Source organism: Muscardinus avellanarius, assembly GCF_963383645.1.
Source record: "Muscardinus avellanarius genome assembly, chromosome: 6".
NCBI classification, from domain to species: domain Eukaryota; kingdom Metazoa; phylum Chordata; class Mammalia; order Rodentia; family Gliridae; genus Muscardinus; species Muscardinus avellanarius.
In genome coordinates, this window is record NC_137791.1 from 87,009,932 (window position 1) to 87,037,282 (window position 27,351).

Genomic DNA, 27,351 nt, shown 5'->3' on the forward strand with positions numbered 1-27,351 from the left:
TGGGGATGTAGCTTGGAATACCAGGTTCAATCCCAAGTTTTGAAAAAATATAAATAAATAAAAACAAAGAAAGGGTCAGGCATTTAGTAGGAATTTATAAAATAACATCAAGGCTTCTAAGCCATCCCAACTTCAGGAAAAAGTCAGGGGCCATACCCAATTGCCACATATTAAAATGTTATGTCTCAAAATTTTTTCAATCACATTAAAAGGTCACTTTTATGCTAAATTCTGCAGAGTTCTAAAGTACATAAATGTATTTGGGTTTCTCAGAAATCTCCTCACATTGAGATTAAAAATATATCTCCTGCAGAATCCTTATCTGAATCATTAATTTCTAAAAATCATTCTAACATCTATACATTTTTTTCATCCTTGTCCTTAATTGAAATCTGGTGCACTGCCTCACAGTTCTGAAAAGTTGATGTTGTTTTATTATAACCTTTATATCCTATCTTGAACCTTGCTTGATAAAGGATTAAAAATTCTCATATATTATGATTGAAAAAAAAAACAATGGGACTCAAATATAAGAAGTCCAACACAATGAAATATAACAATAGGTCAAAGTGAAATTAAACTCTGTAAGTTACCAATGATGGACAATGGTTCTAGGTATTTCTGCAGTTTTGTTTTCTATGCCCCATGGAATGCTATAAAACAAACAAGTGACCTAAAAGTATCATACCTTGGACCAAAATGTCTTACTCAGGACTCTGTTACATGGCTAGGCATAGCTTATTTTTCTATTTCCTTAAAGGATGGGAATTTTTATTTTAGGACTCAGACTTTTTGATTTTTTTTTTTTCTTTTCTGCATTACTGGGGATTGAACCAAGGGACATTCTACCTCCGTATTACACCCCCCCACCCAGTTCTATTTTTTTTTTTTTTAATTTATCTTGAAACAGGGTCTCACTGAGTTGCAAAGGGCCTCACTAAGTAGTTGAGGCTGTTAGAGAACCGTGATCCTCCTGTCTCAGCCTCCGAAATGCTGGGATTACAAGTGCCCCCATGCCCTGTTTATTCAGACTTTTGTATAACTACTTTTACAAAAAAAAAGGGGGGGGAGAGATACCTATTAACTTTAGACCCTACAAGGCTAAGGCTAACTTCTATACCAGGACCATTGCTTTTTTCTCATTTTGCCACCTGGAAAGCCCATCCCCCAGATACTCAGATTGTCATTTACTCACCTCCTTATGAATCTTAATTACAGACACATCACAAAGAACATGTATTTCACATAATAGGTGTACAATTATGTTGGGAATCCAGCCCAACAGCGGCGGGGCTTGACGAGATGATGAGTACCGACGGCCCGATCACCACACGGAGCCGGGAGATATGTCAAGCAAGATCTCATTTATTTCTCTCCAAACAATCATATATATAGCATCAAGCCACGAGGGGAATTCTCATGAGAAATAGCCTAGCCTATCCGGGATAAAGATCACTAGCACGTAGTTCGCAGCCAATCCCAGGCCAGTACATGAGCCATTCATGTGTGCGGAAAGCTCCTTTAAAGGGAGAAAGGGAAAAACTTCTCAGTTTCCCCACCCATAATGAATGGGGAAACCACGCCTTCGTAGCTTCCTCCAGGCACCATCTTAGCCCATTTTCTGCTGAATCATTTTACTTAAAGTTTTGCCTTAGGCTGCGGGCCACTCAGGCCAAGGGAGGCTGCATCTCCTTAGGTACTGTATGGACACACCCCATCACAATTATACTTTATGTTTTAATAAATACATACAGACTTTATGCTGATTAACCATGTTAGTGTTTGATTTTTATTGTTGTTTTCAGTAATGTCATTAGCATTGCTGCCATAAGTCATTAATTCCTTTTTATAAAAATAAACTCCCGCCGGGCGTGGTGGCGCACGCTTGTAATCCCCACGCTTGGGAGGCGGAGACAGGAGGATCGCGCAGGTTCAAAGTCAGCCGTGCTGGCCTAGAGACCCTGTTTCCAAATATAAAAGTATAAAATAGGTCTGGGAGTGTAGCCCGGAGGTAGAAGGGTTTCCAGGAACCCCAGTACCACCACCAAAAAAAAAAAAAATAAAAAAAATAAATTCTCACTGTAATAAGTATTCTCAATGTTGAATTTTACACAGAGTAAATAAATACCATGCCAATTTTTATGCTCAACCTTTATTGGTAAAATTATGCCATATCTGTTCAATACTGATTTTCTTAACAGCAAACACTTAGAGATTTTGTCATTTTACTTATAATCAAATAGGTGAAAATAGATCTTAATGAAAATGCATTCTTCTTAGTACATAAAATAAATTTCTAAAAATCATATATGACATTTACTTTTAGCTATTTAAAAATGACAAGAGAAGTAAAAAACAAATTAAAAAAGACAAAACTTGACAACATATTAAGTAGGCAAAAGGCAATAAAACAAAAACCACTACATTCTAATTATATAAAAATTAATTTCAAACTTTCTCAATTTTAGTACTTACTAAAGGACAACTAGACAATTAAAAGTTATTTTGAATATTATAAAATGTCATATGCATTCTAAGTAGGTTTGTGATATTTTTAAAACTTGTAAATCTTCTGCTTTAATACTGAAGCATTTTGATATAAACACATTAGCAATTATTATATTTATACCTACTCCAGGAACAGGTGTGAGCATAACAGTTTGATTGGTATAAAATATTTCTAGTATCTTCAGAAGTAAATTTAAAGTAAATTTAAGGTAAATACCTGCATTAAAGTATATACCTGCATTTGGTTACCATAAATAATATTTTCTAATGAAGAGAAAATTGTTTAATTAATAAAATTTTAAAATGTTACATACATAGAACAAAACAGAATTTTGAAGAATTTAATATGTTTTCTTCATTTTATTTCAGTTTGGCTTGCTTTTGCCATTGCATACACTATGCCCGGTATCTTTTGGAAACTTTATTTGTTCACAAAGTTTCTGCAGGACATACACCTTTGAAAAATTTGATAAAGGTGGGAACTAATATGTTTTGTATTTTTAATTATTATTACTAAATTTTGTATATTAGTTATTTATAAAACATAAAATTGTGATTTTTTTTCTTTAAGACTAGATTTTTCTGTTTAATTTTGTCATCATGTATTAAACATTCTGCTCCTTAAATGCCACTTTTTGAATAATAAATTTTAAGTGATCTGCCCTCACTCAGCCAGTAACTGAGCTTTAAAGGATAGGCCATGAACTATGTTTCAAGACCAGCTAGATACTCCAAGGAATAATTTACTTTGAAAATAGTATTAAATTAACATTCTCTAGGTGTTACTTGAAAAGGAGAAATATAAAATTTAATACCCTTAAAAATAAACAGCTGGCGCAGGGCGTGGTGTCGCACGCTTGTAATCCCCACACTTGGGAGGTGAAGACAGGAGGATCGCGCAGGTTTGAAGCCAGCCGCGCAGGCTTAGGAGACCCTGTTTCCAAAAAATAAAATAGGTCTGGGAATGTAGCCCGGAGGTAGAAGGGTTTCCAGAAACCCCAGTACCACCAAAAAAATAAAAATAAAAAATAAAAAAATAAAATAAAATAAACATCTGTGTGATTAATATTATTATACTATATTCCATATTTTACAGCCATCAGTGTAATTCAAGAAACAGTAAATGCAATTTATAGCAACTACTAAATAATTAACAAGAAAATTAAGAAAAATATTTGAAGTACTAAATTGAAAATGTGTGCTAAATAACATGTTACATATTGTTTTTTCAATTTGAATTCAATTAAATTTAATATTTATTTTTATTACTTGTGCATTTATTTGATTTCATCTTTTTATAATGTTTATAATGTGATTTTGTTGGTGTATTAGAGTCTCCCATCATAATATAAATTATGTTAACAGTGAAATACATGCACATAGGACTTGGTGCTCCCCCACCCTGTCTCTCCATTTATCCCTCTCCCCAATACAGAGTAGAGTCCTTAGATTGATGTGGTATATTCACTTACAAAGACATAGTCAATGGAATAACATTCTTATAAACATTTCTGTGTTTTGGTGTACATTGGATTTATAAAGATGACAGAAAAACTGCCATTGTCTTTTGTTTTTTGTAATAAAGCAATAAATTCTATAATACTGAGAAATTAGAAATCATATAGACCAGTTTTTTGACAAAATACAATAAAACATATTATATAAAAATAAAAATGGTGCAGTATAGTATAGTACTTCTAATTCTATAAAATTTTCATTTAAAATCAGTCAAAATGTATTAATATTAATGATTAAATAATTCATTGTCTTATTGTTTTATACTTAGGACATCATATATATAAGAAATCATTTGTTTTTATTCATTTATATTTTAATAGATAAGGCCATCTTCATAAATCTTTCTAAATTATAAATTTTATATTTGATCTGTATCCTGAATATCTATTAATATTAATAGGAGTGAAACATGGACTATTTTTTAGTTATAAAAAATATATTTTAAAAATGCTGCCTGTCTGGGTAAAGAATCATTTTGTTTATCTACTTAAGACAATGTATGTTTTATATGAAAATGCTTTAATGTGTGATGTAAGTGTAGTTTCAGTTGATATGTATATATTATACATATTCCATAATTTTGTTTTTTTATTTATAGGGTTGTGCCTTTTATTGGGGATTCACTTCATGGATTGCCTATTACATTAATCATCCACGATATACACCACCATGTATGTAGAATTTTTCTTACCTAAATGATTATTAAATTACCAATTTCAAAACTTTGCTGTAAATTATATAGAAAATATGAACAACATGGATACTTAGCAGGAATTATTAATTAAAATAAAATGTCATGTTAAGCTTCTTTTAGAGAACAGCAGACTTTCTTAGTTATTGTTTATTTATTTATTTTTATTTTATTTTGCTGAAATTTAATATAAATACATTGTTCAGAGTCTTTACTAAGATCAACAAATCTAGTTCATCATGTGCAGGAAAGAGTAATGGATTACAATGTTCTAAGCAGTAATAAAGAAGTTAATAATAATACAAATTAGTTATATATTCTACTTCTTTCTAAATATTTTATGTTACTTCAAGAAATGTACATTTGGAAAGCAAAAATATTTTCAACACTTTAGATTACAAAAGTATCATCCTTAAAGGTCAGTTGTATACCACACAGTACTGTTGATTAAGAGGATATTTTCAACTAATACACATTGTTTGCATTATGCCTAAAATATGACAATCCAAAAATAAATTTTTGCATGACATCTTTTTTCCTCCAACTTTCTAGCATTTGGAAACAGGCAAGTCACACTATCTGCTATTAGTTTTCTGGTATGTATCATATATATTACTTGCTCCTCATGCTCAAATTTGGGTATTATTAAGAATAGAACATGCATTGCATTGGATTTGCTATATAGGAAATATTGCTTTCATATACTATGTAATGCTATAAACAAAGTAAATAAAATAACTTTCTATAATAAAATCTTTGGCTATTAAACTTAGGAGAATTCTATCTCCAAGGTACATCTAACCATTGTTAATTTTTATTTGAAAATAGGGTCTTGCTAAGTTGATGTGAGCCTCACTGAGTTGTTGGGGCTAGCTTTGAACCTGTGATCTCCTGTCTTAGACTTCTAAGTTCTGGGAGTACAAGCATCACACCCAATTATAATCAAGTCTTTGGCTTTCTAATATTTTAAATTAAAATTTCAGAGTCACTTATAAGTGATGATTATAATTATTTAAGATATAGTTAACAATTAAAAATGCACAAACTTCTAACCCGTGCGAATCTCCTGTCTCAGCCTCCCAAGCGCAGGGATTATAAGTGTGCGCCACCACGCCTGGCTGTTTTCTTTCTATTTTAATCTTCTTTTTCCTTTCTTTTTTTTAATCTTTTTTTCTTTTTTTTTTAATCTTTTTTTCTTTTTTTTAAATCTTCTTTTTTACCCTTACACTCTAGAAGCAATTACGGTTTTCCAAATCTTTGCACAATGAGAATTTTATTTAAAATGAAATTTCTCCTTTGCCTATTTTACTTTATTCATCAATTTAGGAAATGAATAGAATAGATAATAATATATAAGATGTGGTTTGCAAAACCCTAAAAATGATTCCTTTTCCTGGTTTTGTCTGTCTTCAGTGTTAACATTAGTTATTCACTCATTTAGAGTTTTTATTATTATCAAAATGCAAATATTTTTGGAGAAGAAAAAATTGTTCTTATCAAGTAAGTACACCTTCTCTTGGAACATTTACCTGAAAAGAACCTCAGGCACAGAACAAGTAATTTTTTATTATGGAAGAGAATGATGGGAATAACATATCATCACAACACAGCCCTGCTATGAGAACCACAGAAAGGCCGGGGAACTGCTTTTGAAAATTTGGTATATGGATACAATGAATGAAGGTAGAAAAGTATGCCCAGCTTAAATGCTTTCATTTACAGCAATCAGATGATGTCTGGTTGTGACATTTTTATCATTTTCTACTATTGAACGACAACTATAAAATGACATTTACTTTCTATTGAAAGCCTAAAATGTAGCATTCTGTGTTGTGATCATTTTATATGTGTAATTTTTATATCATATTGTAATTTTACATCATATGGGGGACAGTGTGTCACAAAAATACATATACAAAACTTTTGCTGCCCTCATCATCTGGCCCCCCTCACCCTCACCTGCAAGTCTTTAAGATTGGAATTACCAGATTTGTGTATATTCATACCATTATTTCTACTCTTTCATTATTATGACTTGGTCATCCCTCCACTCCCTTCCTAGTCCTTCTCAGTTTTTCTTCTGGAGTATCTGTTCATCTATCTGATGTTGACCTTATTTCCAAGTATTTCTCTAGTCTCTACACAATACGAATAAACATATAAGCACACATTCTTTATAATTGATCTACTCGCTTAGTTTAATATTCTCTGCAAATGGTATAATTTTGTTATTTTTTTCTGACTGGGTACAATTTCATTGTGTATATATACAAAAATTTTGTGATCTGTTTATTTGTTGATGGACACTTAGGCTAGCTCCATAATTTAGCTACTGTAAATTTTGCTGCTATGATAATGTATTTTAGGTTTCTCTAAATTCCCTTCAGCATTTGATAATGACATACTTAAAAATCTGCTATTATATCTAAATTTGGTTGGCCTCATTATTGTTAATAAGAAAGTTGTTGTTGAACACATCTCTTATGTCATATGAGACCAAGTAAATATGTCAGACAAAGAAAGGATGTTTAGTTCAAAAGATACATATTACAAATTGCAATATTATTAATCCTAGTAGACTGTGGTAAATATTTTATCATTTTAGAGGGTAAAAGTAGCCAAAAATAGTAACAACTACTGAGATACCCACAATCAAGAAATCAGATGTAATAGAAACAACAGTTGTCTGTAGGGTAGTACTGCTTGCAATAGGTTTTCAAAACTGAGCTGATATCACTGGGGATCAAACTCTCAGCCTTACACTAGAAATGTTGCAATTGTATTAATGAATTCTTTAGAACATAATCCTAGGTATAACATATATACACATATAAATATATATATGTATGATATATGTGTGTATATATACACATTTGCATAAACTTTGTTTTCAGCAACCTGCACCATGTATTTATAGTAAAAATAAATCTATCTAGAGTCACAATTACAAAGAAAATAATCATCAATACATAATTAATAAAGCAATTTGAACCTGCTTATAAAAAGAGGTTAAGAATATCTTCAGAATTCCAAGCTCTTTGCAAATAGTTATTTTTTTATTCAATACATGCTTACAAAATGCTTCCTGCATTGCTATACAAGTTCCTCTTACAGCTAAAGATATATGCCTTGAATCTTTGGGATTAATATGTTACATACATTTTTATGTCTCTAGAATATATTTTAAAAATAAAAGCTGATAGCTGGGCGTGGCGGTGCAGGCTTGTAATCCCCGTGCTTGGGAAGCAGAGAGGAGGATCGTGCTGGTTCGAAGCCAGCCTTGCTGGCTTAAGAAACCCTGTTTCTAAATATAAAAATAGGTCTGGGAGTGTAGCCTGTAGGTAGAAGGGTTCTATCCCCAGTACCAACAAAAAATATATAAATAAAAATTAAAGCTGATAGATTACTATGTCGCCCTTAAAATAATTAATATATCTTATAGATATGTGAAGCTGGAAATCATTTCATCAATGTAATGTTGGCTCATCCCAATCACACAGGTTAGTTCTTTTTACTTTTTATATTTCCAAGAGTAAATTTTTGCTATTAATTATTATAAATAGCCTTACATTGGTGTTTTTAAGGTGGGATAGTAATGGTTGAACACTTTAAATAGTACACAACAGATTTTTCATTTGCATGTCTGTTTTTAACTGTCTGAACTAAATCCTATACCCTAATAGTAAATTCTTTAAAATACAATGCAACATGTAATCATTCATTCAACAATTTTACTTAGATATGTGACAAAATAAACAAATGATTAAGAAGTAAAGCAGTGCAAAATCAGCTACAGAATATCTAAATTACTGAACTCTCAATTTTGATCTAATTTGACAATATATATATATATATATATATATATATCAGAATTCAAGTAACATTTTAAATAGTTTTCTAATAATATTAGATTTTTATACTTTTATTAAATAATGAAGTTCATAGTGATAGTGAAAGGCATGCACATAGCACTTGGTGAGTTTTCCCCTGATACTGAGTTTGGCATTAATATTCTTACATGAGTACATAATTTGAATGGAGGTGATTTCTTCACTAATTTCCCCTCTTTGACGTCAATTTATTATGTTGCTTGAATACTGAGTTAAGACTAATCCAAGAAGAGAGTGTGACCTTCACTTGGATTGCTTTTGTTAGCCAGGAAATCCTTATAAGAAATGCTAAGTTAAAGGTTTCCTGCAAAAAGAATATCCTGATTTAGTGGCTAATTTTTATGTTTGAACAAAAATATCTGGGTGTAAAGAATTTTAATTTGAACAATCCTTCCACTTTTACCAGGCACAGTAGTGTACACCTGTAATTATAGCTACATGGTAAACTAAGATAGGGGGATCAAAAGTTCAAGGCAACTTAGTGAGACATTACCTTAAAATGGCTGAAGAGGAGGAAGCCCATTAAGTGCTGTGTGCATATATATCCCTAACACTCTAAACTACAGTTTTTTATCATACTTCAGTGCACTGGAAGAAAATATAAAAATGTCAAGAATGGTGGCACACACCTATTATCCTAATACTTTGAATGTTTATAGGAGTATCTCAGGTTTGAAGACAGTCTCACCACAGTAGAAAGACCCTGTTTCAAAATTAAAAAGGGGCAGGGGCTTACAGTGTACCATAGAGATAGAATGTCCCTGGGTTCAACTCCTATACCCCCCCAAAATAAATTTTAAAATAGAGTTCAAAAAGGGGGATTTGGGAATAAAGCTCAGTTTGGAAGCACTTGCCTATCATGTCTGAGGACCTGAGTTCAATCCCTAAGATGACAACAACAAAGAATCTTTTTACTCTCATTAATGAACACTATTACAATAACTATAGGTTGCAAAAACATATTATGGAGAATGCATACATTTAATTACCAATCCTTAAATTTACATATAAGTTTAACTAACAGCAATTAATATGCTTAAAACAGTATTAACTATATACATAAATTTCTCTGCATCGTGAAACATTATTTAATCTAAAAACTACATCTAGAAGAAATATGTAGAGCATTCTCCTATCTCAAGTGGCTAAAGCTCATAAACCAGAATTCTTAACCCAGATTATATTGTGTGCATATTTCATCTCTGGAATTTAATTATTAAAACTTGGGTAGGTTTCTCACTTTTATTGGTTAATATATGGATACTATATGATAGTCTTTATGTAAATGTTATATAAGAATATGTAATATTAAATGACATATTTCCTCATCTTTACCTTAAAAGGAACAGCTCATAAATTCTGCAGCATATTTAATATATTTTTGCTTTGGTATTTTAAGCATGTTTACAATTTTGAAAATAACATACTGAAAGTTATTATGACTTTAGAGCTATAACTGCAAGAGATTTGTTGATATTTTATCTGATTAAATCTTTCTATGGAGAGTTAAAAAGTAATTTTATAATTTACATTTACTTTTATAAATGTTATAGTTCAAAATACAACATGACTCATTACAAATTAATTTTCCAAAAAGTTTCTTGAAAATTTTTATAAGGAGAAAAATAGCAAAAATCAAGTGACAACATGCTAATGATAATAAGAGTTGTAAATAACATTTATGATTACAGAGAACAAATATTTATGTGGTATTTTAAATATTAACTGTACTGATCAGTTTAATCTTCTTTTAAGAGATTCTATGCTTCTTGAACATAAACTGCATTCTTACAAAATTCCTTTTGAATTTTTACTAATTTAATTCAAAGAAAATTTTGAGGTATTTAAGAACCTCAAGCAATCATGTACTTCATGACACTAATAAAAACTATTAAGAGGTATGTAATTGTCAAGGTAGATTTTATAATTGTATTATGTAATACTATTGTAATTATTATGATATGCAAAATAATTTTATATGTCATTTTATTTAAAATATTAAGGATTGATTATCTCTATGTATTGTGTAATATAGCTATAGACATGGTGAAAATGATTGCTATTCTGAGTCAAAAGGTCGTAACATTTAAAACCATGTCTCTTCTGAGCAATTTATAAAATAGGTGCTATAAATGTATGATGACATTTCATGTGGTATATAGTTATCAGAAATTTCATATTACATAATAAGCATATGATCAGATTTGCAGCATGTAACATCATTGACATTTTACTTTCCTTTCTACAAGGAAATAATGCCTGTTTCCCAAGTCCAAATTACAACCCCTTCACTTGGATATTTTTCCTGGTTTCCTGTCCTAACTACACCTATGAGGTACTCCAATTATGTATATAAATAACTGAATTTATTTAATAATATACTAAATATTGTGACCAAATCTTTTCATGAATTGTAAGTGATAAAATATATTCGTATATATATATATATATATATATATATATATATATATATATATAGAGAGAGAGAGAGAGAGAGGGAGAACATTTTGTAATTTTTCTAAAGTGTTTTAAGAGATTTCAATAATTTTAATTTTATTAAAAAATTTTAAACAATGTTCTCTATTTTTTATGAATATAATTCTGTTTTATGGAATCATGACTTTCTTGTGTAATATTTATATTAATATTATTTAAAATTTATTTTTATTTTTATAATATATATTATATAATATATATTATAGAGGCCACATGTGAACAAATTACTAGATTACCTATGGTTAATTTTTATCTTCATATAACAGATTGGATCATGGATTAGTTTTACAGTCATGACACAAACACTGCCAGGTAAGACTTAGATTTAACACCAACTAATAAAAATAAATGCACCTTTAGGGGAAGTGATTTTTTAAAAATAATTTATCATAATACTAAAGTTTTATATTTGCAAATGAAATTTCTGAACTTTTATTTTTATTTTTTAGCAGTATGAAATATATTGAAATATCATTTGCTATTTATCTTGGTATAATCGCTTCTTAAGCCAAGCTAGAAAATATTATTCAAATATAGTTATTAAGTAATGAGATTTTGTTAAACAGTAATCATAATATGTACTTCATTTGAAATTCTCTCTTGTACATGTGCTCAGGCATGGGTTATGTTGTGCATTTAAATTAAAATTTGAGTGGGAAGGGCTAGAAAACATGAGTGTATAATCTTGAATATATACAAGAATTGCATAAGCTCTATGTATTAGAAGGGATTTTATGTAATATCCATTTTATCCATTCTTGTTCATTGTATAACAATTTAGAATCTTAATAGTGATTTGTTATATTATTTGTAAGTATGTGTGTATTAGGGGAGGGATATTATATGCATAAAGAGAACTATTATTGAAGAATTCAAACAAATTTTTTTCATCTGGGAGTATTTTGTGTCAATGGGATATAAAAAGATGAATATTTATATTAAACTTTGCTACATCTTTTTAACTTTAATTATCCACTCAAAAATTAATGAAACATATATTGTGCTAAGTGATAAATATAAGAAAAATGATAAGAAATTATAATATTTTAGTGATGTTTTAAAAGTTATATATTTTTTTTGTCTAATATAAGTTATATCCATCATGGAAATACAAAAGAATAATTATTTCTTCTTTTTTTCTAGTTGGGATTTTTACTCTTCTGATGAGTATCCAGATGTCTCTGTGGGCACAAAAGAAACATAAGAAATATATGAAGAAATTCAACTCATTTATGCATAGAAAATCAGCCATAATTCCATTCATATTGTAGAAAAATAAGTATAATTATAGCAAGAAAGATAATATACTATAAAATCACTGAGTCTTATTAAAAATAATTTATTATGATACCCTAACAATTAAGAAACATTATTCTACTATGTAAAATTTAGCCATATTTGAAATAACAAACAAGATAGTGAAATGAAATAATAAATATAATGAATGAAAAACAACGCAATATATTTGCAAGAAATTGTTCATAGAACAAACTTTTCTACTACATTAATATCTCACAAATATGTTTTTATAAGATAATCCAATACCACAATTTTAAATTAAATATTTTTCTTTTCTAGATTATAACCTTTAAATAACTTAAATTTTATATAATTTTAATATTTTAACATTTTATTGTTAATTATCTTTTTAGTTCAATTTTTTATAAAAATTTTACTTTTATTGAGTAAAATTTTTATAATTTTCTCTTATTTACTCATAATCTATATATTATATACTAACATTATGATACTATAGTAAAATATTTGCTAAACATTTTTATTAAATCATTTTGAACATATATGTCTTTTTTAATTTCGTACTGGAGGTTGAAACAAGTACATTCTTCCTCTGAGTTATACCCTCAGCTTTATTTTATTTATTTATTTATTTTCGAAACAGGATCTCACTAAGTTGCTCTAAGTTGCTGAGGCCCATTGTGAAACTTCAACATATTTTGTCTCAGCCTCCCACATACTGGGGTCATAAGCCTGCAATACCACATCTGGTTTGTTTATTCTGAAATGTATTTTTTATAAACTTTTTTTCTTGCAGTACTGCGGATTGAACCCAGGGCATTCTACCTCCAAGCTATACCTCAAAATCTGTTGTTTATTCTTTATTGTGAAAAAATATCTCACTAAGTTGCAGAGGGCCTCAGAAAATAGCTGAGGCTCCCATCAAAACTGTGATCCTCCTGCCTCAGCCCTTCAAGTACTGGGATTAAAAGAGTGTGCTACCACGCCCTACTTCATTTCTTTATATTTATAAAATTATATATTTTGTGTTATAAACTTGTATATAATTCAAATGTATTGTATAGCCAAAACAAAGGGCATTGGTGATTCTTGAACCCTTAAAATGGAATATAGTTTGTTTTATTTTTGCACTTTTCAGTTCCTATATTCTCTATGATCCTTGTGTATATGTGTATGTGTGTGTGAGGGTGTTTGAGCATGCACATGCATTTATCAGAGTTGAGTGATATAAAATTCAAAGTGCACATTTGTTAAAATATTTGAAAAAGTATCCATTTCTTTATTTCAAAATTGGGATTCTTTGTGTTGGTTAACTTCTAGAGCCTTTCCAATTCCCAAAGAATATGCATATGTAATAAAAATTTCCTCATCAAAGCTTTTAAATTATATACATTTATGGCAAAATATCTTGGTAAATATATGCCTATATGCACCAGAGTGTTGTGTAATTTTTTGTAGCTGAGTTTTCAATAAATGACAAAAGTGACATCCCTTTAAAAGCTTTATCACCCCTAAATGTATAATATTAAAATATCTCAGAAGAAAACCTCATATTTTAACTCTCTAATACTTACTCATCAAATTAACACGATATCATATAATGGTCTTTAAAGAAGTGATTAATATATTGAACTACATACACCTAATACAGCTATATGTTCAGCCATACATTTTACATTTTTATTCATTGAAACATTAAAAGTGGGTTCTAAGCTGGGCGTGGTGGCGCACACTTGTAATACCTGAGCTTGGGAGGCGGAGACAGGAGGATCCTGGAGGTTTGAAGCCAGCCTAGCTGGCTTAAGAAACCCTGTTTCAAAAAAAAAAAAATATATATATATATATATATATGTGTGTGTATATATATGTATATATATATACACATATATATGTGTGTGTGTTTGTGTGTGTATGTATATATATGTATATATATATATATGTATATATGTATATATATATATATATGTGTGTGTGTGTGTATATATATATATATATTTTCTGGGAGTGTAACCTGGAGGGAGAAGGGTTCCATCCCCAATACCACCAAAAAAAAAAAAAGTGCCTGAATTCTTGATAGAGCTGTCCCAGAAACTTTCATCTTTTTATATAAATAGGAGTAGTTTTACTGTGCCAAAAAAGAGATGGAATATAGATATATGAAAAATTTTTCTTTTCATATTGTATGTATCACCTTATATCAATGGCTCATTTATACTTGTCTCCTATCAATCATCATTATATGGTTGTTAGACACACCTTAATCAATATTTCACTTACACAGTTTTCTTATTTTTACTTCTCAGGTTGCTCACTGCCAAATATACCAACAAAAGAGTCTGTTAAAGACTGATATCACCTTGTTATCAATATAAATGCTTAGGTCCATCATCATTCTTGCAGCCATAATATAAATATATTAAATTTTAAAATATATATTAAATATGAATATATATAAATATATAAAGAAAAACAAACATTTATTTTTTTATATTTTTAATTCAATACATGTGAGGCTGGGATCACTGATCTCAAGGCATGATAGCAAGAGAGCACATGGGCTGTGATCTTTACATAATGGAGGCTGGAAGATGAGTGTGTGTGTGTGTGTGTGTGTGTGTGTGTGTGTGTGTGTGTGTGACAGAGAGAGAGAGAGAGAGAAGAGAGTTGTGTGGGGTGGGGCGGGTGTACATGAGGGGAAGAGGAACTCTAAGGCTGCACCCCTGCAACCCTAGGGACCCATCTCCAACCACATTCTATTGGCCTGGGTCTCCACCCAGGTAAATCCATTACAATGGTTTATACACTGCTGGGATTTTAACCCTCAAGTATTCACTATATCAACACAGAATATTAATAAATGTACTCTTTAGTGGACATTTTATATTTAACTATAACATTCCACCCCTGGTTCCTAAATATCTTATGCACAGATCAGAAGGCACAATGCATTTAGTCATCTCCAAGAGTTTCCAAAGTCTTAATAATTCTAGCATTTCTGAAAAATCCCCAAATCCAAAGTCTCCTCTGAGACTCAAGGTGAACTTGTGTGTCCCTTTAAAAGACAATGAAGATCAAAATAAAAAGCAAGTTATATGCAACCAATATAAAATGGCTATATATATATATATATATATATATATATATATATATATATATATATTTGCATTTCCAAAGGGAAGAGTGGGGCCACTAAAAAGAAAAGGAATGCAACTATTAAAAAAAGGAATGGGACTAAAAGACTAAAATCTGAGAAAGCCAACATTGATCTTGCAACTCCACTTCTGGCATCCAGGGCACATGCCAGTGAGAAGTGACCTCCAAAGGGCCTTGGCAGTCTTGCCCCTTAGCCTGGCTGATTGCAGGGCGTGGGTTTAGTGCATCTCCTACCCTGTCTCCATGACTTGCAGCAAGCAGCTTTTCCTCGGGGTCATCCCACCTTTCCATCTTTTCTGAATATCAAGAATTTTCTTGCAACTTTGACTTTTTCCTCAGAGCTTCACAAAATGCCCCATTTCGGCTTGAATCCAGAGATTTCGACATTGTCACGCATTGCCTGGCTTTTCAGGCCTTTTTTTTTGAAATCTGGAAAGGAAATCCCCATGGGCCCCCTTTTTTTAAAGTAAAGCCAGCATTATGTGGGCCCTGAGGTGAGCTGGCAACAAAATTATAATCATGCTCTCCATATTCATTGTGGATGGATCCTTTTTAAACATAGGCCTTGGGCTGTCTCCAATCTGCCACTTGTACAAGTCCATCTGGGACACTCTTGGCCCAAAGTTTACCTGGGCTGCCCATGACTCCAACTCCATTTGCTGCCTCCATCAAGGACACTGTTGGCCTGCCTCCATTATGGCCACTGCTTCCTCCTTCCTTTCAGCCATCTTACATCCTTCAATAACATCAGCTTCCTGGGCTGAAGCTTTACACTTGCCTTTCTGTCCAAATCACAAATCTTTAAAGCCTCTCTGCTTTATCTTCTCCTACAATTCAGCGTATAGTTCACTGAATGCAAAACAGCAGTATTCACAACGCAGTTTGTATATTTTGCTGCTTTGAAATTTTTATCACCAATTTAACCGGCCAGTCCTTAAATTTTGCCTCTCACAAAGTTTTAGAACATGAAAAAAATGTGAATTTGTTCTTTGCTAAAGTATAGCACATATGGCCCCTACTTTCTTTCCCTATAGAGTCATTTTTGCCCTTCAGAATCCCCTGAGCATAGTCTCCATAATCCATATCCTGGCCCTTCCTCTCTCCTTTCATGAACCAGTTCCAAAAAAACACAGTCCACATTGTAAGACTTCGATACAGCAAGAACCCCACTTCTGATGCCATTTATTGCATACATCAGCATTCTTGCCCTCATAATCTAAATATCTGACCACATAACTCACCGGAAATAATTATTTTCTTAAGGTTTCAGGCTCAGTCCGTGTGAGAATGGTGACTACGGATCTCAGGGCATTTCAGCCTATCCTACCACAGTTACTATTTTGGAAATAAGTAATAATATGCATAATATTTAATAATATGTAATATGTAAAGCCGAGTGTGGTGGCTCATGCTTGTAATCCCAGCATTCAGGAAGTCAAGACTAGAGGATCATGGTTCATGGACAACCTTAACTTCTTAGCGAGGCCTTTCACAAGTCAGTGAGACCCTGTTCAAAAAAAAAAGGACTAAAAAAAAAATAGGGCTGGGGGTGTAGCTTGGAGTTACAATATCCATGGGTTTCATCCCCAGTACCACAAAAAAGGTAATATCTAATAAGGTCATATATATATTACACATAATATATTATATATATACATATTATTGTATCATCTCCTCCCAAAGTGTCCACACATTCATTTCTCATCCTGTAAATAATAAACTTACATTCTCAAACTCTAAAGATTTTGTGGGTATATTTTCAATACTGTTATTTGTATGTGTGAGTGTGTTTGTGTGTGGTACTAGGGATGGAACACAGGAGTCTTCTAACACTGGGCTATTCTCCCAGACCTATTTTATATTTTATTTGGAAACAGGATCTCACTAAGTTGCTGGGAATCTCCCTAAGTAGCTGAGGCTGGCTTCAAACCTATGCAATCCTCATGTTTCAGCCACCCAAGTACTAAGATCACAAGCATGCACCATCACTCCCAGCTATTATCGTGATTTTTATATCAATATAAATATAATGAAATGAACTCATACATTTCATTATTTGAATTATTTCAATAAAAATATATAGACCTTATATCTAAGAAATATATAGGTCTTATTTCTTTAATATGTCTTATTTATTTAATGAATGTGTATATATACAAATTTAATTATATATAAATCATATAATATGCACACATACATATACACACATATATACATACCTACACACACATACACTTGATGTCTTCATAAAAGTGACAGGAGGTTGGCCACCATCATCAGCATTATCAACTGGAATAGTATTAAGATACTGCCACTTTACATCCAAATTTTCTTACTCCATTTGTGGAAGGTTTCATTTAATAAATTCAGTATCAGTGTAAGCAATCAAACAGAAAAGAGAAGGGCACAATGCACCCTGGACTATGTGGATGATTTGCTTTTTATGTTTTGTTTTTTATGCTTTCTCTTTTTTAAATTTCTTATTGGTGCATTATATTCATATATCATATTGGGGTAAAAAATGTGTGTGGACATACATGTACACATGATTTGCTTATTTAGGAGACAAAAAATAAGCCATAATTGAAATTCTGCATATTTACTCACTTAACTGTGTTAAAATGAAGTTAAGTATCCTTTAATCTATGCAATTTGACATAGAATTGACAACTGTGACCATAAAACTTGTCCATACACTTGGGATCTATTTTCCTCCTAGCATCATTAGGGCATGCTCTTTCTCCTCTCAACCCATCTTACCCTTCCCTTGACACTTAAAAATATGACTCTGCCTTTTATGATTCTCTTGGACTTTATAGAATTTTTGTTGTTTCTTGAAATTGTTGCATATTTTACAATTGTTAGATAAAAGTGTTTTAAAGATTTAATAATTGTGACCAAAGAAATACTATTGCCATTAAATAAATTCGTATGCATTGTGTCACTATAAAGCAAACAAACAACTAAAAGAATACAAACAATTTCTCTTCTTGACTGGATTAAAATCAAACCAACAACTTAACAATTGGTATTATTACTATATAGAATAATTTAATTTTTCAAAAACTATATGTGCATATATATGTATATATATTTTTATATATGTGATTAGTAATTATAAATCTTTCTTTAGAGAAATTCATAAACCTGTACATTTCTGTTCAATAATGTCTTCACAGTCGATGCTTTGTTAATTTGTTTTGTTGTGGTGCCATTTACTTCCATATGATTCAGAAACGACTCAGGATGAAGCTATTTAAAGAGATACTGGACAAGGTTGCCCCTCCCCATCAAAGTAGGACTTAATCTGTCTTCACAGATGAAAGCTCTATTCCAATGGAAACCTGAAAATAAATTCAAAGAGAAGTTAAAAAATCATAGATATCATTTTGAACTTCAACATAATTTATTTTCCCTTTTTATTTTATTAATAACATTATTTAAAACAATAATTACTTTGAGTTTTGCTGGGTAGGAGCTTTCAACCTTTCAGAGTTTTACAAGAATAGTAAATAAATTAGATACTTAAAATTTTAATATAAGTATCCTTATGAAATTTTATAAATATTATCAGAAATTTCTCAATATTAGATTTGATTAAATATAAAGAAACAACATGGCTTGTTTAATTTAATCACTACTATAATCATCATCTTTAATTTTCTGGAATAATAATCTTCTAAAGTATCTTGCAAAACTGCTTTTTATTATTTATTTATTTATTTATTTATTTATTTATTTAATTTTTGGTGGTACTGGGGTTCCTGGAAGCCCTTCAACCTCCGGGCTACACTCCCAGACCTATTTTATATTTTTTATTTGGAAACGGTGTCTCCTAAGCCAGCACACGTGGCTGGTTTCGAACCTGCGCGATCCTCCTGTCTCTGCCTCCCAAGAGCGGGGATTACAAGCGTGCACCACACAGTGCTTTTTAAATCACACTTTCTTCTCTTCTCTGATATTTATAAAAACAGCTGAAAAAAATATATAAACTATAAAAGCAAAAAAACACCTGCTACTCCAACCTACATTATTATAGCACAGTTTCTCCTCCCCTTAATTTCTACCTCAACTTAATTTTAAGGCATGGTTGGGTTTGCACTTTTGTAAATTTCAGTATCTAAGTTTGATTAAAAATAGACTTGGAGAACATTCTCTTTCTCTCTCTCTCTCTCTCTCTCTCTCTCTCTCTCTCTCTCTCTCTCTCTCACACACACACACACACACACACACACATGCACACACATAAATAAAATATACAGAATACAAATATTCCAAATTTTAATGGTATATGTTCAATCTTATTTCTCAAGAAAAATACTTCCTGCTATTGAAGACAAGTCATAAAATTCATGCTTATATGTTTACTTGTAACCTTCTTGGAGAAATTAAACATATTCTCTAATAATTAAGTCCAATTTTAAGTAACCAGTATTCATTAAATGTTATCTGTTAGCAGTGTATGTAGATTATTCTCATAAATTTTTACATGATCTGTGTATCAATAATGAGAATTTATTTTTTATTTTATTATACAAAAGAAAAAATAAAACACTGTTGTTATTCTAGATATTAGAGGTGATTATAGCAGATGTTTCATTGTAAGGACATTAAAGGCAGTTAGGCAGGTTTTTGCATAATGATAATAATTAAAATCATTTAAAAACTGCTTATAAATTAATTTTCACACAGGTTCATATTGAAGCTTATAATTAGATTTTCTTCAAAGAGAGTTTGGTGGTAGAAAGGTACAAAAACATTTCCACAGACAGTACTGCCTGCTGAAACAGGATTTTATTTGAACCTATGGTTTGATAATGGTATTTGAAACTCATTGGAAAAAGTTGCTCTGAAATGTTTATTGAATTACAATCACTCCAGATTTATTTTACTGAGAAAAGAGGCATAGTTTGGGGGGGGGGCTTGTTTGTTTGTTTGTTTGTTTGTTTTGTTTGTTTGTTTTTTTGGTGGTGTTACTGGGGTTCCTGGAAACCCTTCTACCTCCGGGCTACACGCCCAGACCTATTTTATACTTTTTATTTGGAAACGGGGTCTCTTAAACCAGTGAGACTGGCTTGGAACCTGCTGTATCCTCCCCGTCTCTGCCTCCCAAGCGCAGGGATTACAAGCATAAGTCACCATGCCAGGCAAAAGGCATACCTTTTGTTTTGTTTTTTTTGCAATGAAATCTTGGACTTTGAGTGCTAGAACAATGACAAAAAAGTATTTATTTGTATCATATATAATAAATATGTATATTCATTACAATCACCAGCATAATTTCCAATATATTTCATTTTTTACCATCTTGGAAATCTTTGATTTCTCTGATGAAGTCATACAATTCATTCTTCCTCTGTAATGATCTCACACCTACTTCCTATTCTCCAGATGGTCTTCTCCAGATGTCTTCCAAAAGTTCTCTCATCCCAACTTATAGAATCTTCAAGTAGAAGGCATTGTTACACTTTAATCACCTATTGACTATATCAACTGAGAACAAGGTAGTATGTATAATACAAATCAATTTTCATTCAATTAGTTTTACATTAAAGATAAGTCAAGCCAAGCAAGGGAAGGAGGGATGGGAAGGGAATGGGGTGGGAAATGGGTTGGGTAGGGGTTAAATTGGTGATGTGTACATCTATGTTCACACAAGTTTTTTACCCCAATATGATGTATAAATATAATGCACCAATAAAAAATTAATAAAAAAATAAAAAAGAAAGATAAGTCAATAACATTAGAAAATAAAAATATAATTTATTTAAAAACTATTTGATACTGGCTGAGTGTATGTATTATTTAAATGTACTTTTTATCTATAAAATATTTAAATAATCTGAAATAATATTTGATTTTTATACAATCTTATAGAAAATTATAGATTCAATTAATTATGTCTTATTGCTTTAAAAATTATATATTATAAATTGAACATAGTAATGAAAGGCTACATAGAATCACAGCACTTGGGAGGCTGAGACAGGAGGATCACAGGTTCTCAGCCAGTTTCACCAACTTCGTGAGATTTGTTTCAACATACAATTTTAAAGAAGGGCAGGGGGTAAACTTCAGAGAATGCTCCTGGGTTCAAACTCTAGCACTAGAAAAATTACACAATATAAAATCTATATTTGAATTATATGAACATTTATTTTACATAACATAATTTATATAAATTTATTTAAAATATTTACTAAAATATTTTTACTTACCAAAACATTTGGTAAGTGAAAAAAATTCAGAGCTCTACTAAGTTAAATAAGACATCTTTTTCCATGGGATGTTCTACTACTCAAAATAGAAAAATAGAATAAAACAAGTGAGCAGTAGGTAACCTTATCATCTGATTGGTGCTATGAGCAAATGAGCCATGGGTTATGATAAAATAGATAGCAATATGTGAAGTAAGATAAGTCACATAGTGTGATCAGAAATTCCGTCTCAAAGAACATCACTGTTTAGGTGACACCTGTGGAATATTGGGGAGAGGAGAAGGTGGGAGTAGAATATTTTAAACAAAAAAAAAACAGGGAAAAAATCATCTCTTACAGGTAACATACCGCACCCAGAGAAGAAACCTTGCTTTGCTTAATAAAGTACAAGACACTCGGTATAATTGTAATAAACATTCATAAATTTTTTATAAATATTCTTGAAAGGGCTAAGACCATGTGTTGGTGATTTTCCATAACTGAATGTACTTAAGGAAAAGTAGTCCACGTATATTGAGATTGGACAAATACTGAAGTGACATATATTTCACAGGCCTCAGATCAGATTATTTTATGTATTATTGTAGAATATTCAATTCTGCCATAAGAAATAAGCAACATGATTTTGAGACGGAATAAGAAATTATATCTAGAAAATTTTCAAAAGGTTAGAAAGCAATTTAGATTGTTTTTGAAATTAATAAAAAAAACTACAAAAGACAAAATATATGTTACAAAAAATAACATGAATAATATGCTTTCTAAAAATAAAGATAACATGAATTGTTAACATTTATTTAGTCAGAAATAATATGCTTTTGTAAAATTCATATTATACACCCACCTCTCTGCATACATGATCACCATATTATTGCTGAAAGTTTAAAGAAGGTATAGAGCAAGAGTTCTCAACCACAGGTTATTAGTTCTTTAAAAGGTATTTTGCAATCTCTGGATATATTTATGATAACCCAAACTTGCAGTTACTATGGGCATTTAAAGAATAGAAGCCAGAAATTCTGTTGCACTTCATGCAGTGCCCAGAATATGATCCACAGATCCATATCAGTAAGGAGTTTTCAATCAGTTTTAAGATGTTAATATTGAGAATACTTGGTATACAAGCAAACTTGTCCATACTTTCAGTAACTATTAAATCTAAAATAAACTTTTTATAAAGTCATATATTACTAGTTTTCAATGTCTATCTCAATTTTTTCTCTTAAAAATGTGTCATAAGTTATTCTTCATATCCTCTTGCGCTTACTTTCACATTGTATAATATTATGAACTCTAATGATGAATATAAATATCTTTGAGGCAATGAATGTAGATAGTGACATAGAAAATGCTAACATGAACATATTTCTCTCAAACTTCAAGCAATTAGGTGATATATATATATATATATATATATATATATATTAGGATAATGTATATATATATATATATTAGAATAAAATTGGTTACTTTTGTATGTAATCAAGGCATAGCTATCTCAATTTCCTGTGCAGTCAATCACATACAAATGCAACATATTTCTAATATCTTAATATTGATTGCATCCCAAGTTTTAACAATATCTGAGGATCAACTCAAACTTTATCAGCTCTAAAAATTACTTTTCAAATGTTTCTCCACTATAAAGCCATGTATACTTTTATTTTTTCTTCCCTAATATCATGAACATATAGTTTTTATTGGATTTATAGTTAAAGTGGTAGAACTAGAGTTAGAAAGTTTTGTCTTCAAGTTGCACTCTCACATTTATTATATATTATATTTGATAAGACCAATATTTTTAGACTCACTAACATGAGAACATTAATGATTGAATCAAATAATGTATCCTAACACCTTGCTTATAATAAACAATTACTTTACTAGTTTTATTATAATTATGTTACATATTTTTCATTACTCTCACAAAATTGTTTCTTACAGGCATTAATTTGCACATTTTTAGAGCAATAACTATGTAATTTTCACTTGTACATGACTAAATTCTACCAAAATGTACATAATATTTTAACAATGAAATGTTTTCAAACCAATGGTGTTTTCTCTCTTATGTATTCAAATTGAGTTTTAATATTTTTTCTTTTCTGAAATATGAGACAAGTAATCTCAGTAAAAAATGGCTACAGTACTTTAAATAATTTTAAATAATTAAGAAGAGAAAAAAGGACACATTTGAAAATAAAGTGACATAAGAATTAAATATTTAATAATAAATTGATTTTAGTTAAGTACAGGTATATCCCCCATACAATACAAAGAAATAATAATAGCTATCCTTATAAATTAATCTAACATATAAGAACATAAATATTTGTTACTTAGCCAACATGCTTACTTCATATGACTTCTATATTTCAAGTTACTTGTTAAAGGTTATCATTAACATAGTATAACTCAAGCCTTCAAATGATAACTTTTAGCCTCACTAAAAATTTTATTTGGCATAATTAGAAACAATTGCTATTTTAACTATTGTATTCTTTATAGGTTATATAGTCTATAAAATCAGTATATAAATAATTAACAAGATAAGCACATAAATAGAAATAAATATGCAAACATATTATTAAATTTTATCCTCTTTCTTTTGTTGAGGTACTGGTGATGGAACCCAGGGGCATTCTACCTCCAAGCTACACCCTCAGTCCTATTATTCTTTTTAACTAGAAACAGGGTCTCACTAAATTGCAGCGGGCCTCACTAAGCAGTTGATATTGGCCTTGACCCTGTAATCCTGCTGTCTCAGCCTCCCAAGTACTGGGATTACAAGCATGCACCACCACACCCAGCTTATTCTCTTCATATTTAAAGGCTAAGAACAATTATAGTCTTTGCTTTCTTCTGTATGATTATCTTTGTCAGAAGAAATTGCCCCAGAGGAAGAATTAGATAACTACATACTAAATAACTTTGGTGGAGGTGCATTTAAATATAGTAACTAGAGAATAACTAGCGAATTAGTCAATTATATAACTCATTATATAACAGCTTACTTGTTCTCCATTAATAGCTTCAAATATAGGTTAGTCTGTGTATGTATAACTGAGCTTTGCCTTTTGCAAAAAAGACAACTATAGTAATTTATTTCAATACATTTTTATTATTACTAACTCTCAGACTTTATAAAGCTAAAAGGGAGTCATAATATGTAGCTTTGCTACAATGTGTCTCTAAACTATTATATAATATTGAGTTAATATTGAAAATTCTGATATAAATATAAAATTTGGTATATAATAACTTAGTATTTAAAATAGTATTCATTGCTAAATTTGAGCATCAGTGTAAATTTAAAAGATTAGATGTTAAATATTGTAAGAATAGTCATTTAAAAATTATAAAGCTGTGAGCTATTTTCAAATATCCTGTAATTAATTTAATGCAAATAAAATTAAAAAGAATAATCATTTCAGATTATGAATTTTTTTCTAAATGAACTGTGACATTCTAAAATACTGTACTACTTCTAGGCAATAATATTTTGGCTTTTAATGGAGGTTTATGTTAGGGTACTTGGAATTAATCCCAGAGACATTTTACCTCTGAGCTACACCCTCATTCCTTTTCTTTTTTATTTTCAAACAGGTCTTCAGGAGTTGCTGAGGCTGTCCTCAAACCTGCTATCCTCCTGCCAGCCTCACAAACACTGGGGTTACAGATGTTTGCTACCAAGCCTGGTTGAATGGTTCTTTACATAATTGAAATCTATGCCATTCTCAGGTACTTTCTAGAATGTTTTAAAACTATCCCAAAAAACTGAAATTTTTTTGCTAGAAATTGAAAACTCAGTGAATGAAGTCATCCCATGAAAACAGCAGATCATGAATAGAGCCTAATTTATCATTTCTGCACATGTTAGGCTCTTATAGCTGCTGGAACATTTCCATATCTTCTTTTAATGTATTATTTGTTGATCCAAAAAATGGTCTCTTTATTAATTTCTTTCAGCATTTAAATACACATAGACTCAAATTGTAGCTGCATTACTATAGGAAAAAGTAAAAAAAAAAAATTCACCATAATAAAAACAAAACAAAATGAAAGTGAGTGAAAGAAAATTATTCTTTCAGCTATTTTATAATTTTACATGTTTTGTTTTCAATAAGATTTTTTTCCTTCTGTTTCCTCACAACTCAGTTCACAATAAAGGTGTTCTGCTACAAGCAAATAGGTACATAAATGCCTTTAAATGTTAAGAGCCTGATTATAATTACCTGTCATTACTTCATCTCAATCAGCATGTGGATTTAAAATGAGTTTAAAGGTAAGTGAAAATAATGCTCTGCCTTCTGGTAATACCAGTATCAGAAACAACCGAATAGTAAAATATAACAACAAATTTTAATATCCAAAAAGTTTCTTGAAGATTTTTATCTAATCCAGCTTTCACTGAAAATAACTTTTGCATATTTGTTGATACCAAAGGTGCAAAACAGTTGCAAAAGCATCTTTAACAATATTCTAATTGTCTATTTCTCTATAAAATTTTTCTAACTTGATCCCTTCTTTTTCTCTTCTTTTGTATTTGGTTATGTTTGATGTTCTCTTAGGCTTCTAAACATACTTCTTATACTCTGTTATATTAGAATATACTCTACTGTAGCAGTTCATATACCATATATTATGCCCTGTGTATTTCTTGTCAGGGTGTCTTACTAGATAGTATGTCCTAGGAATTTATTGAAGAGAGAAATTAAGTATTAATCATCCTTGAATCTGCAGTGAATGCAGATTATTACAAGGATCAATCTGTAGATACAATTGTGAAAATTCAATTGGAGGGCTTTTTATTTACTTTTTTTCTTCCTATTGGGAATGTTGAATCTAGAATTGCTAGTGTTAAATCAGCTTTTATTCTATGATAGCATAATTCAGATGAATGATTTTTTCTGGCAACTCCTACAACTGCAAAATAACTGACAACTAGACTGTCATTTAGTAGGTGTTAAGAGAAGTGATCACTTCCATTTGCTTGAACTCAGCTCACATAAGGGCACTAAATCTGGACAAGTACAAGAGACTACTGGGAAATGCTGAAGAAAGCAAGCAGTTTTATGGTCTGAGGAATATAAAAATACATTATATGAAAAAATACCTTAAATTTTTGACAGTGTTATAATAATTATAATGGATGATCACACTACTCCCATACTATTATTTGTGAATACTGCATTTATAAAACATGTTGACAGAAGTTTGCCATTGTGAAGCACTGAGAACATCAATTTTTTAGAAATGCTTTGAAAATACAAATATAATACTATTTCTTAGAGCACTAAACTGTCTCATTGTCCTGTGGAATCTACAGATTTCTTATAACAGGGAAGCTTTGAAAGAATCAGAAGCAAATAAACAGACAAAGGAGAACAGTCTTTTGTGGAGTTATTTGATGACTTAAACAAATGGGCTGGTAACAGTAGAGTGTTTGATAAAATTTCAAAATATTAATAAGTGCTTATGTGATTGAGTTGAAAATGCTAGGCAGTATTATATAAAAATTAAACATATGTGTAATTGCCAATTTGACACTAACATTCAGAATCCAGTAGTGTAGCATGTAAAATTATATTGAACTCTCCAGATGTTCTCTGTTGTATCA

General features: G+C 30.6%; 1 protein-coding gene across 1 annotated transcript in view; it reads left to right on the forward strand.

The window, feature by feature from the left end:
* The window catches only part of TECRL (trans-2,3-enoyl-CoA reductase like), a gene marked incomplete at both ends in the record, with an annotated part of 73,579 nt that extends 61,205 nt beyond the window's left edge, over window positions 1-12,374 (forward strand). The window contains 7 exons of the mRNA XM_080697647.1: window positions 2,878-2,983; window positions 4,625-4,697; window positions 5,270-5,313; window positions 8,160-8,217; window positions 10,857-10,942; window positions 11,370-11,415; window positions 12,247-12,374. Of these exons, the coding sequence (XP_080553773.1) occupies window positions 2,878-2,983; window positions 4,625-4,697; window positions 5,270-5,313; window positions 8,160-8,217; window positions 10,857-10,942; window positions 11,370-11,415; window positions 12,247-12,374 (541 nt within the window). The remainder of the gene's footprint in view (window positions 1-2,877; window positions 2,984-4,624; window positions 4,698-5,269; window positions 5,314-8,159; window positions 8,218-10,856; window positions 10,943-11,369; window positions 11,416-12,246) is intronic.
* Window positions 12,375-27,351: the final 14,977 nt, after the last annotated feature.